The sequence below is a fragment of the Podarcis bocagei genome (assembly GCF_964188305.1).
Source record: "Podarcis bocagei genome assembly, chromosome: 11".
Taxonomy (NCBI): domain Eukaryota; kingdom Metazoa; phylum Chordata; class Lepidosauria; order Squamata; family Lacertidae; genus Podarcis; species Podarcis bocagei.
The window spans coordinates 23,373,033-23,386,966 of NC_138136.1; the positions used below are offsets into that span (position 1 = coordinate 23,373,033).

Consider the following 13,934-nt stretch of genomic DNA (forward strand, 5'->3'; position numbering starts at 1 on the left):
TGCTTAACAAATAGAATTTCTTAATATCATGTACACATATGAGCCTTATGCAGCACACACTTTCTACATGTTCTTCTGAGCTGAAGGTGGTTACTAATTTCCAGTTGTTTGTTTCCTCATAAGCTTGAAATGAGGAACAGAAGTAATTATGCCCCTGCAGTCCAAAATAAATGTCAGTGACTCCATATCCTGTATATCCATTACAGAGCAACTAGTTTTGAGATCGGCAACAGTTTTATCAGATGAAAAAGGTTATTGTTGCACAATGTTCTTTAATGTTGGTTGTCCTAAATTTATTGTGAAGTACATGCGGACAATTTCTTACTTGTTTATATGAATGTTGGTTCTTATTGGCATGGGGCAGTGTGGTATTGTGCCAAAATAAAGTTCAGGTTGTTGCCAGCACTCCATGCATCAGCACTGGTGACCACACAAAACAAGTGGTAGATGATTTTGTCTACCTGGGCTCCATCATAACCAGCAACCTTTCCATCGACACTGAGCTGGACATGCTCATCGGCAAGGCAGTTACAGCAATATCTCGCCTGTCCAAAAGGGTATGGAAGAATATGATGCTAACAACCAATACCAAGATGATGGTCTACCAGTCTTGTGTGTTGAGCGCACTACTTTATGGAAATGAGCAATGAGCAAATCACACCCGTCAGGAGAGATGTGTGCACTGCATCAGGAAGATTTTGGTGCATTACCAAGCCCAACATGGCATCTACACTAGCTTGATCATGTCCACAGAATGGAAGATGGCAGGATCCCCAAGGACGTGGCCTACAGGGAGCTGGCTTCAGGCACTTGGCCTGTTGGCAGACCAACTTTTCATTACAAAAATGTAACATGAAGGCTGGCAACATTAACCCCACTGTATGGAAATCCCTTGCAGACGATTTCAAGGAGACAGGCTGTGTATCCACAGCTGTGACCAGAGGAGGAATGACCACTGGGAGCAGCACAGAGAGAAGAAATGCCATGGTGCACCTGTAGCAGCACAACCGGACACCTTCACCTGCCTCATATGCAATAAAACATGTTCCTCCCATATTGGTTTCTACAGCCGCAGCAGGTGCTATAATTCTCCAATGGTTTGACTTTACCCCCGAAGGAGCACTCTTCCATTGTCTCCCAAGACAGATGCATGCCAAGGAGTCAGTGAACTTCAGCTGTGTATTGAGGCTGCTAATTCAGCGGTTTTGAGCTATTTTATCGTGGGAATAAGGGATAAGCAGCTAGGAACCAATAACCAGCTTCTCCCTTGTATGTCTCTGTCCTCCTCTGAACCCTTATATTAGCCGTAAATCTCTCTTGTCTCTCAGTTAATAAGCCACATACACCTCAGTACTGTATTTCTGTTCCCTGCTTCTATAATACCTTACCTCTCCCCATTTGTTATTGTTATGTTTTGGACAATTGGCCTACAGATGCTAGCCACTTTTTGTCTGTTCCTGTGGATATAGGCATGATACTTTTGTATTTGTATTCTGCTACAATGATTTCATTGTGGAAGGTAAAGTTTAGGTAAAGCGGCTGTTTGCAGAATTCTCTTCATTGCTGTAAGGAATTGATATTTGGGAGTGGCGGAGAAAAGGAGTATATGACTCCTGTGGTTCCAGGGCATGTTTTAATTACTTGCATAAAGCAATTGGGTTCCCATAGTGCATAGCACCATGGTATTCACTTGCCAGCAAGAGATGAATTAAATTGGGAAAATAACCATTAGAGAATATTTCATCTTTTGACATTCTTGTATGTTTCGTTTACGTAAGCAAAACAGTGACTTCCAGAACTCAAAGCAAGTGTGTACTATTTTAATATATCTGCACAGAGTACTTTTGTTAACTAAGGCATTCAGTTTGCAGACATTAGATTCCCCAAGTCCATAGTGAATAAATCATATACCTAGCCTGCAAATCTCTGCAGATCATTTTGAACACACTGCTGCCAACCACCTGCAATTTAATTTTAAAACAGTTTTTCTACAGTTCCAAAAGTTAGCAGCTTTCTTTATAATTGTTCTCTAAGGGAACTTTAAATATTGTGCTTTGGAAGCAGATTTTTTTTTAACCCAATCCATAATAAATAATATTTTGACAATGAATAATTTTGCACAAAAATGATATTTAAATAATGTAAACTAGTTTTAGAACTTTTATGTCTTCTGTATAAAATACTCAAATACATGATAATACATGATAGGTTTATTGATTAGTTATTATTTTATGATTCTTTTGATTAAAATGGTTATTTGAGACCTCTTAAAATTACTGGTTGGTCATGCATTGTTTTCCCCTCAGACTATGTTAATCATACTAAAGTGTGGTTAGTTGTAATTAATCTTTTCATAATATCTCTAGTTAAGGATTTAATCTAAAACAAGATATTTAAGGTAAATAACGATGTATGTGAAAAATTAGAAAACTATTGAATTGATGGGCTGCAGTATTTAGACAGACTTCCTATATAATGTGTTTTTCTAACTGGCATGCTAAAATTGTATACATGAAAAAATAAATTCCTTTAATTTTATTGTGGTAGAGCCCATATAAATGCACCAAAATGAGGTCGTGAGCTGATTTGCTTATTTGATTCTAATAATCTCAGTGCACTATCCTTAAAAGCTGTAACCCTTTTGGTTTCTTTAAAATCATCAGAGTCAGAATGACCAGTAATATTGGTTTAAATGAAGTTTGACGGTATTTGTGGTGCTGTTTGAAAAGAAGCTGATATGTTAGTAGTTGAAAAGAAGACAAATGGTTGAATTCCTAAGCATAATAATTTAAGTTTTCTGCTGCTCCAGAGAAGCGGACACGGAGCAATGGATCCAAACTACAAGAAAGAAGATTCCACCTAAACATTAGGAAGAACTTCCTGACAGTAAGAGCTGTTCGACAGTGGAATTTGCTGCCAAGGAGTGTGGTGGAGTCTCCTACTTTGGAGGTCTTTAAGCAGAGGCTTGACAACCATATGTCAGGAGTGCTCTGATGGTGTTTCCTGCTTGGCAGGGGGTTGGACTCGATGGCCCTTGTGGTCTCTTCCAACTCTATGAGTCTATGATTCTATGAAATCAGAATCCAATAAGAATATATTTGCATCTTAATTTTAAGTACTGCTGCTCTTGGACCTTTAGTTCAGCTGTGCTTTGTAAGGAAACTCAAACCTTTGCTGGCTTGTGGTTTTCCTGCTATGTTAATGTCATATTTGATGGAAGTAATGGGATAAAGGAGAGTTTGCCATCCTTTTAGGGCCAATGGGCACATTTACAAACTGAAGAAACAGTCTTGGGTACCACACAACCTGTTCTGTTGCCTGCAATAGGATGCTTTTTTCAAACCTAATTTCAGCAAAGACCCTGAGGGCACCTGCAAATCCCTAGGATAAGGGATTGTTAACACCATCAGTATTAAGAGGCTACATAAACTCTGTGGAGTTTCGGTGATGGTAAACTGCAATGAAATGTTTGATTACGTAATCTCTATGATAGGTTTAGGGAACCGTATAGGTATGACTTTGTGATGACATATATGTGCAAGAGCAGGAGGGATTCTAATGTGTAATTTGGAATCAAGGCTGGAATGGTTTGGTTTTTCAGGATTTAACCTATTGGGGATAGGCATCCATTCTGAAATGTTTAATAGTTTCTATACCTTGTGACATGATATTTTGCTGTGGTGGGAGGTTATCTTGGTAGTAGAACAATACCGTAAAAGTGTCTTGGAAAAATTCTGCAGCTCACTTTATATCGATTAGAGATTATGTCAGTAGATTGCTTGAATTATGTCATTATATTTACTTAATCACAGTTCTTTGGGGCAACTTGAGCACCAAGAAAAAAGTTTACCATTCCCAGAATACTGAGCTTTAATAACGTAAACTAAATTTGCAGCATCAAACTAGTCAAATATGCTCAAGAAAAATGGCCAAACTCATGATAGGTTTTTTTTATTGGGTGTCTAATATCTGCGCCATTAGTTCCAGGCTGATGTCTTTCCCACTCTCAGTGCTTTTGTGCATAGCTTATAAATCTCTTTTCATCATCTTATATGACTTTTTCAAAGCAAGGCTAACATAATATAAGGCAGAATAAAAGAAAGTCACTGAAGGTCGAACAGGCAATCAAATTATTACTGATTCCTCAGTGAACACTAATGGACCTTTATAATGTGATTAGTTGTGAATATCTGTGCCCTCATTCACAAGGGTTCGTTTTTAGTAAAAATTATAGTATATTCTTTGCTCAATTTGGATTGATTTGACTAAGTTGTGCATGGCAGAGTGTGGTGACTGGTTTCCATGTTAAAAGTTTCAGTTACAATAATAACTTATCTATTAAGTTGCCCATGAATAATAATAATTATCTCTGAAACATGACACCCTACTGTGGTGATGCTTCTAAGCAGTACCAGTTCGTCAAGGAAAGAATATGTAGAAGTTAACGGGTTTCTTAAGTGGGTGGAAGTGAGGGGGTAACTGTCTTGCCTGCCAAACCCTAATTTGTGGTCCTAAGTGTGTATCCTGTAAGTGCATTGTCCTGCTAAGCTGTCTCACATTTTCAGTTTATAGTTCCACCTTTTTAAATAAATAGGGCAAAGCAATATCTAACCTATATGAAATAAATAAATTAAATGTGTATGACTAAGGGGGAGGGAGAGTTAGTGATCTCTGTGTGTAAGGTGTGTTTAATGTGTGCATATGAATTGGATAATTGAGTAATGGGTGTGGGTGTGTGTGGAATTTATGCAAAGAATACACGCACATTGTGCATTTCCACTTGAAAGTTCATCAAAAAACCTAATTTGTGCATTTGAGTGTAGCTTTGTTTCTTGGAGTGTAGCTTTGTTTCTTACAGTACCTTTAAATTTTCCTCCTCTAAAGACTTGTGGGAGTTATGAAATCTAGTTGTTGGCTGACAGAAGGAAGTCTTGCTTTGAACAGAAAGGCAAATCAGACATTGCTACCTTAAATGCATTGTCTTTAAACAGGGTTGAAACCAGATTTCTATGAAGTCCCCAGCTGTCCATCACAAGACGATAAATACATCTTTTCAGATACCAAAGTCTTGAATGATGATACTAAAGTGAAATGTTATGGTGAGATTTCAAAGGAACTACTCCAATATGACCCAGGTTCTCCTGCATCCGAAACCTGTAATATAACATCCATATAACAGAGTACCTAACTTTCCTTCATAACAGTCTTTGTCTTCATTAACACCATTTGGAGTTTTAAAAATAAATCAATTTAGTTGGAAGCTCTCTCAAACTACAGCCAGGGAATAGAATGATGATAGATTGGAATATCTAGTGAAATCCCCTGGCACTTTACTAGACACTACTGAGTTAAAACATCCATTGCTATGTGCTGTATTGGAGCTGTGAAAATACATTAATTTTTTATATTAGTGTGGTAAGAAATGCTGACAAGGATACTGCAGGCGCTGACTGAGACTTTTCACTATTTTTCTTTACAGATCCAACTAATCTTGCAGTTTGTAGCTTTGCTGTGGGCTGGCTGCAAAAGATTGTATAACTGAGCCCAAGGTCTCAATTTTTTTACATAGTCACTTTTGGAGTTGCTGCTGTTTGTACATTTCAAAGAATAAACTGCTGTAACCAGTCCTTTTTTTCTGGGGGGACGCAGGAGTACGCATACCCGCAAACATTTTGTGAATCTAAGTTTGGCCTCATTGAGGGGAAGCATTTCAATATGAGTAGGAAAATGAGAGTACCCCTAAACATTTTTAATAGAAAAAAAGCACTGACTTAAGAGGTCATCTTAGTCTCCTATGTAAATGCAAGCAGACTTACAGAAAAGTAGAGTATGCAAAGACTCTCAAGGATGAACCCATGAAAAGAATCAAACAGTAATTATTTGTTCCAGTGCAATTATTCCAGTTCAACACACTCTGCAATTACTAGGATGTGGTGGTTTTAATGTATTATTTTTAAGCTGAAGGGTGGCAAAGAAATTAATTAAGCATAACATAGATTGCGACATGAGTGAGAAATCAAATGTGTATACACACACACACACATAATATCTGGTGTGTGTATATCCTATATATATGTGTGTGTACACACACACAAGCTTACTTCATTTTTACATAACTAAATACAACTATGGAAAGGTTTACGTATTCTTAATGTTTGCTGAAAAGAGTAGAGGCAACTATATTTTGCCTATTTTGTTCAACATTTAAGGTAGCATAAAGAACAGAGGGAAAACTGAGTAAGTGAAGTTCAGAAATGGTTTCTGCCTTTGGAGGTAAAAGGGATGTCAGAGACAGCAAGTTTCCCTTTGCTCTGTTCTTCGCTCTGAAATGTACTGCATTTGCTTTTTAAAATAATTTGTTAATTTTATTATGATTATATTCCGCAGTTCCTCCCAAAAGAAACCCAAAGTGGCAAAATGGCATTTCAGTGGTATTGCAATATGGTATCACAATGGGGTCTTGTGAATTATCTCTTGGCAGTGCCAAAAGGATTTTACACCCATGCTGTTATTCCATGTGTTTTCCATCGTTTCAAATGGTGATAAGTTTGGAATGGGATTTGGTTGTGGTATGTTGGTGGCAGAATCCTTCACATTCCTAAATGTCTATTAGGTACTGAAATCCACCTTTTTACTGTTTTCAGACCATAGAAAGATAATTTGTTTAATGAATTTTTTTTAAGTATTACCTTTATTACTTTTGCCCCATCATATCAATATGTTAGACTGGTTTGGTTAGCAGCATCTCTGAATAATGGGAAAAGGCTGTAGGGTAATAGGTTTTGTAAATACATTGTCTTGATTTTTTTTTTAAACCACTAGCTGAAATATAATCTACTTCATGTACTGCCTAACCGTTTAGGGGACAGAGGAGAGCTGTTGGCTCCTGGTTATAGTTTCAAGCTTCTATAAAAGCAAAGAATACTTGCAGGGAGTTACCCCTGCAGATATATTCAATGCTTATATTTTAAATTTTTGTTCTATCATCTGGTACTTCCTTTGTCATTTGCTGGAGGAGAGGAACCCTTTTCATCATGTTCTTTCTTCCCCAGAGTCCTTTTAGACACACTTTACTCTATCCTTCATGCCATTAAGGCAAAGAAACTATTGAACCCACAGGTTGTCACTTCTGCAATGATGCCCCCAAACTTCATTGTACTTGAATATTCAGTGTCACCTTCAACTAGCTTTTTTCTTTCTTTATGCAGGTGACAGATCAGTCGGTTAAAGCATTTGCTGAACATTGTCCCGAGTTGCAGTATGTTGGGTTTATGGGCTGTTCTGTTACATCTAAAGGAGTCATACACCTTACCAATGTAAGTACAGCAACAAGGTTTCCTGTTGTCAGTTCCAGTTAGGATAATATTGCACAATAGACATAACTGAGAGGTGTATTTCATAGAGTCAAAATTATACAGTTATAGTAATCTTACATACTAGAAGCAATATTAGGGATGCATTTTGTAACACGGATAACAGTTTTGTAGATGCATTCATTTATTATTAACATTAGCTTTAACTTTGCACATCTAGCTGAGACACAAAACTGATACAAGTGGCAGCTTTGGTGCACGCCGGCCAGATTGCACCAATTAGAAGTGTATATTAAGAAATAGGATCAATTTTGTGATGGGAGGAAGGTCTTTTATCGAAAAGAATGTCTATAGGTGATAGCTAAGAACCAAATAAAAAATATCCAGGTCCACAACCAGAAAAACTTGATAAATCAAGTGCACAGGGGGCCTTTTCTGTTTATCATTGGCAATTGGTCGTAGGGAAAAGTGAAAGAAAAAAACATGGCTTTGCTTATTATTCTTTCACATCTATTTATTCCTTTTCTGGATCGTCTCCTAAATTGCTCATCAATTGACTGGAAATAGTGGATGTCACATTAATGTGAAGGATATAGGTGTTGTATCAAGTAAAGGAAGAGCAGGAAGAAGGTGACAAAGAAGAGGACACATTGCAATAGACCTAGAGAAGTGTGAGTGGTGTTTCCCCCCTTATAAGTGGGGTTTCCTCCCTCTCCTCCCCACGGTAGCTTCCTGCACACACTAGAAATATCAAAAGGGCCTGCACACCATCTGAAATGGGGTGGGATGGGGTCTGGCGCTGTAAAGGAGAAATGGGCAGAGTTTGGGAAGGTTACCTTGCATGAGCAGAATTGCCTTTTAATGTGTACGGGGCACTTTAGAAGCCAACCAACCATCAATATAAACAAAATGCAGTTCATTCAGGAGAAGTTGCAGATGGGGGTCGTGATGTGGGTTTTCTTCAAAAATTGAACTTATATTTCAATGCCCTAAATTAATTGGCACCTTGCTTGGGTTTATATGCAATTTGGGTTTTAATTTACTGTTGTGCTTACAATCTTAATCTTTTATTTATTATTTTAAATACTTATATCCCACCCTTTTCATAATGTGAATTCAAGGCAGCTTCTATAAAATGCATCACACAATAAATAAGAAATACAATATAAAATGACAAGAAAATCAAACATCAAGTTTTAAATGGAGATGAATGTAATTAAAACAACAAGTTCAACTCAATTCAAAGCCTCCTGGAACAGCCATATTGAGTTAACAAATAAACCATGTGTATTCCTAATTCCACTTAAAAACCATTGAAATCAGTGGGCTTTAACTTTGAGTATACATTGTTAAGATTTATATTCAGAGGGAGGGAGGGGGAAAAACAGTGAGCAAGTGCTTGTATAGGTATGATATGGAGGTTTGGGAAGGAAATTTGGGTCGGGATTCATTTTTGGTGGTGGGTGGTCAAAGAACCAACACCAACTGTCCCCTCTAAAACCAGAAGAAAAGGCTGTGATTTAATCTGACAGTGAGTGGGCAAGGCTGCTTGTACCGCTCATTGCCAAATTGCCCAGTTTCAACTGTCCTCTAGCTTGAGCAGAGGGGTCATTTGCTATTGCTGTGTTGAGCTTCTCTAGTAACCTCGATATTTGATTGGCTTACTATATTTATGAATTTTTCTCCATGTTAAAAAAAATGTACTGAAGCAATGTGCAACAAAAATACAGGGCCCAAAGTTATTGCTTGCTGTATGTAGCTAACTTTTATACTCTTCCCAGCTGAGGTAAACATTATTTTCATTCTGTGCTGCTTAATCATGTCGCTTCACAAGCTGCACTTTGGGTTTTTTCCTCTCAAGTTTGGGTGAATGTGAGGGGCCACTGAGGCTGGTTCCTCTGGGAGTTGAATAACGAACACTTCTCACTAAGCTTCTATTTCCTCAGTTGCTACCCCTTTTAATTTGTGAAATATATGTCCTCTCTAACCCAACTCTAGCTCACTTCTAGGAAAATGTCGTGATTTTGCATTCTTTTTGCAAAACCTCTCATGTGTTGCTGAGATGACTCTTCCCATTCTTGGAAAATATTTTCTCTCTACTTCTTAATTTAAATAGTTCCAATAGAAAGCCCTTTCTTGGTGAATTTCGCTATCAAATGCCTATCTTGCCCAGTATAGTTTACGTATGTATTTACTGTTTCCTTTGAATGAGCTGTCAACTTCTATCTGTGTTAGCTTGTTATTAGTCTTAATGGAGGTTCTAGAGACATCCTTGCCACATTTCGACAGGGACATATTGCATTACTTATTGTTGGATACTGTGTCTATGTAAGAAGGACCTGCCTTATTTACAAGTGATTATTGAATATAGTTTTTACCTGTTAGCTAGTTATGATTGCAACTCTAGAGCTCCTGGATTTTCTTTGGTCATATCTGTAACATTGTCGCTCTAAACACCTGTCTTAACATCTATAGAGTGCTATATGGTGGTACTTTGGGTTACAAACTTAATTCGTTCCGGAGGTCCGTTCTTAACCTGAAACTGTTCTTAACCTGAGGTACCACTTTAGCTAATGTGGCCTACATTCACTGTTGCGCAATTTCTGTTCTCATCCTGAGGTAAAGTTCTTAACCCAAGGTACTACTTCCGGGTTAGTGGAGTCTGTAACTTGAAGTGTTTGTAACGCGAAGCGTTTGTAACCCGAGGTACCACTGTATATCAGTACAGGAGTAATATTTAAATAATAGGCCTGAAAGCAGGGACTATGTTGTTAACTGACATCTATACTTGGAAATACAGGAATTAATGCAAATGCTAATATGTTCATTATAATTCATACTAACAATTATAGAGTTAAAGTGAATGCTTTTCATCAGTATCAAATCATATGAGTAGGAAACTTCAGATTGTATGTTGATGATGATGCTATTTAGCTTGGTAAGGATCCCAAATGGGACTTTTGTACTTGATATATTAAATTTTAGCACATTACTATTTATTTTCCAGTATTACTTTGCAAGAATATATCATAGTTACTCTTTTCACATTGGGTATGATAAGTGTTAGCAGGGTTTTTCTTTAATTACCGTGGTTGGTACCCTAGAGGATCTATGTCCTGATGGAGGGAACCTTTCAGCGGAACAAGGCAGAGGCAGTTTTTGGTGATTCCCCTTGTTTCTGCAGCCTCCCATGCTCTTGCTGCTTCTCCAGAGAATCACCCAACCTGCTGGAGCAAATAAGTGAGGCACAAGTTACAGAGAGGAGGGGAAATAGATGGAAATTGCCTCCCTCCTTGATTCTCTTGATTCTGCTGATGGATACCATTGAATACTACCCTGTGTAGCTTTGTGGCTTTTTTTTAAAAAAAAAAAAAGTTTTGTCAATAGGCTTTCATTTGTAACTTCATTTCAAAAGTTTAATAGCATATTTTTTAAATAAATAAATTACATTAAAAATATTGCATTAATTCCATTAGTTCATTCATTGGTGAAGAACAGAGCCAGAGATACTCCTTTTAAATAAAAATATACAGCAAGTCCTCTCTTTGATTGAAATCAATAGTTTGTTTTTGCAGCTTTTCTATTGCATAGGTAGAAAAAAATAACATTAATTAAAGGACAAAAGCAGGTTCAAGCAGATCAAAACTACAATTAATTCTATAAATAGTTTATATTTATATATGAATTATAAAACTTACCATTGTATTTATCTTAATAGCTAAGAAACCTTTCCAGCTTGGATCTACGTCATATCACAGAACTGGATAATGAAACAGTGATGGAAATAGTAAAGAGATGCAAAAACCTTACCTCCCTCAATCTCTGTCTGAACTGGATTATAAATGACAGGTAACTTCATCATAGAAAAGCAAAGTCAAACCATTGTGTTAAATATTATTAATAATTGATAATTTTATGAAGCTGGGAAGAAATGAATCTTAAAAGTCAGCACAGTCTTTTTAGAATAATGTCGTTGTGTGCATTTTAACATTATCTATCTTGAAGGAGAATCCTTGCCTAAAAATAGATATGCCTATTAGTAAATCTGATTGTAGGTCTGAATTTTGAATGCAGACTTCCTGCTTTGAACTCCCTTGCTAAAAAGGTAGATTTATGTATACTGAGCCAGTTCACCCATGGCAGTTAGCCAAACCATGGCTGAGTGTGAATGCACAAGCTTGTGGCCTCCTGGAGAGAGATTGTGATCATGTTGCACCTCCTCTAGTTCTCCTACTGCACTGCTGTGAGTAAGCCATTGTCGTTGAAACATGACCTCAGGGTTTCCAGATAAGCGAGGTTTGCTCCTGGTTTGAAGCTTGTGGTTTGTTGGAAGGAAACAAACCACAACCTCAGATTCAGATGATTTTAAACTAGCCACACATGATATTTATGTAAGAGTCATGATTGTGTAACAAACCACCTCTAAGGATGCAATCCTAAAAAAGTGTACCAGACAGTTGGTTTCCCTGAATATAGTTGAACTTGCTTCCAAGTTAACATACATGGGATTGTGCATGCAGGTGGCTGGGGAATTTGTGTTTCGAGTGGAAAGGCTGAAAGAAAGCTGTGTTTAACCTGAGAAAATACTGGTGACTTTCAAAAAGCTAATACCAGTAATAGGAAGAGGAACATGTGTTATCTTTGATCAACTAAAAGTAAACAAGAAATAGAGGTTTAAAGTGACATTAGATCTTAGGTTGGGAAAAATCTTTTAAATATGAGCCATGGAAGATTGGAAAACTTTCTCTGCTCTTGGATATTTCTCAAAAAGAGGTTAGTCAGTTGTGTGTGGTTTTTCTTATGGAAGGAATTTGTCTCAATGGATTATTTACTCAAGTCTTTTTTCTACTTGATTCTGTGCTGCTGCTATAAAAAAGGTGTTTATTATTAGATGTAAGTTATTAAATGGAAATGGTAGAATGTTCTCTCTTTCTAAAGGATAGCCTTGGCTATAATCTTGAAAACATGTTCTCATATCTTTCTTTTTAAAAACAAACAAACCCCACACTAAATAAATTGGAAACCCATATAAGGGCTCCTATCAAAGCATAAGCTTTATAGACGACTAGTTGGAATTAAAATAATTTAGCCTGTTTGTTCCAGCTGTATTAATTAGCTGATTCAAAGATGCATGCCAGAAAATAACATCACAAAACAAATACACCAGTGCAAATGTTTAGAATTGAGGTGCCAATCAGTGAACTCCCTGCTGCCCTCATGCCAGGTTTGTTTATGCAGTATAGACTCGTTCAAATAGAAGAGTTTAAAAATAGTTTTAGAAAAGGCTTGGTTTCATAAGCTTCCCTGTTGTGGAGGAGCCAAGTGAAGATATACATCTGCATTTACAGCAGCCTCACAGGTCATGGTGCATTGACAAGATGTATTCCACAAGCTATCTTATCACATATTTGGTTTCACGCTGTACCAAATTTTAGAATAGCCCCAGGCTGCATAACCAATGGACAGGGACGATAGGAGTTGCAGTCCAAACCTTCAGAAGGGCACCAGGTTGGTGAACCCTGTTCTAAAGTTATGCTGTGGACTTCAATCGTAAACCTTTCTGTCCTCAAGAACTGAAATTCTTCCAGAAAACACAATGTTAGTTTTTAGATACACTGCTTCCTGACAGAAGGTTGTTATTTTATGTGTGTGCAGAGGGAGCTGCATAACTATAATGCCATTCAGTTATGCAGGGAACTGTGTGGAAACCAACTGTTCAGCTTTTGAGCAGAAAGGTGACTCAGAAATGGATTTTAATAATAGTAGTAGTAATAATGAAAAAGCACATTGAACTTACAGTGTTTCTGCACCTCCTAGCTATAATATTGTGAGACAACTCTCCCAGCCTCTGATTCATTGACAGGGTAGTGGCATTCATTATCTAGGGGTACTTGCGCCTGCTTTCACAGTGGAAGAGTTAAGCCTCTCTTCTGAAGTTTATCATGGCTTGTATTCCACTAACCTGTACTCGGAGTAGACTGATATCAATATATTAATGGACCCAAGCTAGTCATGGCCATTTATTTCAGTGGGTCTACTCTGAGCAAAAGTTGACTGAATGTTTGCTAAATCTTGGTAATTTAGTAAATCTTACTTGGTCCCTGCTTCTAGTAGTAGCTGTGTTGGTTCATGGCAGCAGATACAATGAAGAGTGTTATAGCACCTGTAAGATTAACAAATGTATTGTGTTATTCCAGAATTAATTTGTTGGCCTTCAAGGTACTGCAAGACTCTTCTTTGGTCACTTTTCTTTAAAATCAATTCCATATGTTATAGATTCCGTGGGAAATGTTTTCCCCTTCCCATGACACCTTGTTATACATCAAAGTGTCCAAGCCCATTTTTAAAAAATACTGTCTCTAAACTATCTTTTTTTAAAAACAAAAACAAAACTAACCATCTCCTGTGGCACAATGGGTCAGTGCATCTGGCTGCTAACAATAAAGTTGGTGGTCCGAGCTATGGGCTGGATTCCTGGATTGCAGGGGGTTGGACTAAATGACCCTTGGGGTCCCTTCAAACTCTACAATTCTGTGATTCTATGATTCTAGTGGGTGGGTTTTTATTAAGGCTCAAATATGAAATATTTATTCAGTATGCAACATATTATAACATACATTG

General features: G+C 37.4%; 1 protein-coding gene across 1 annotated transcript in view; it reads left to right on the forward strand.

Annotated features, from left to right (window-relative positions):
- The window catches only part of FBXL17 (F-box and leucine rich repeat protein 17), a 146,803-nt gene that overhangs the window by 39,519 nt on the left and 93,350 nt on the right, over nt 1-13,934 (forward strand). The window contains exons 5-6 of the mRNA XM_081213702.1: nt 7,209-7,316; nt 11,032-11,162. Coding sequence (XP_081069828.1) covers nt 7,209-7,316; nt 11,032-11,162 — 239 coding nt within the window. The remainder of the gene's footprint in view (nt 1-7,208; nt 7,317-11,031; nt 11,163-13,934) is intronic.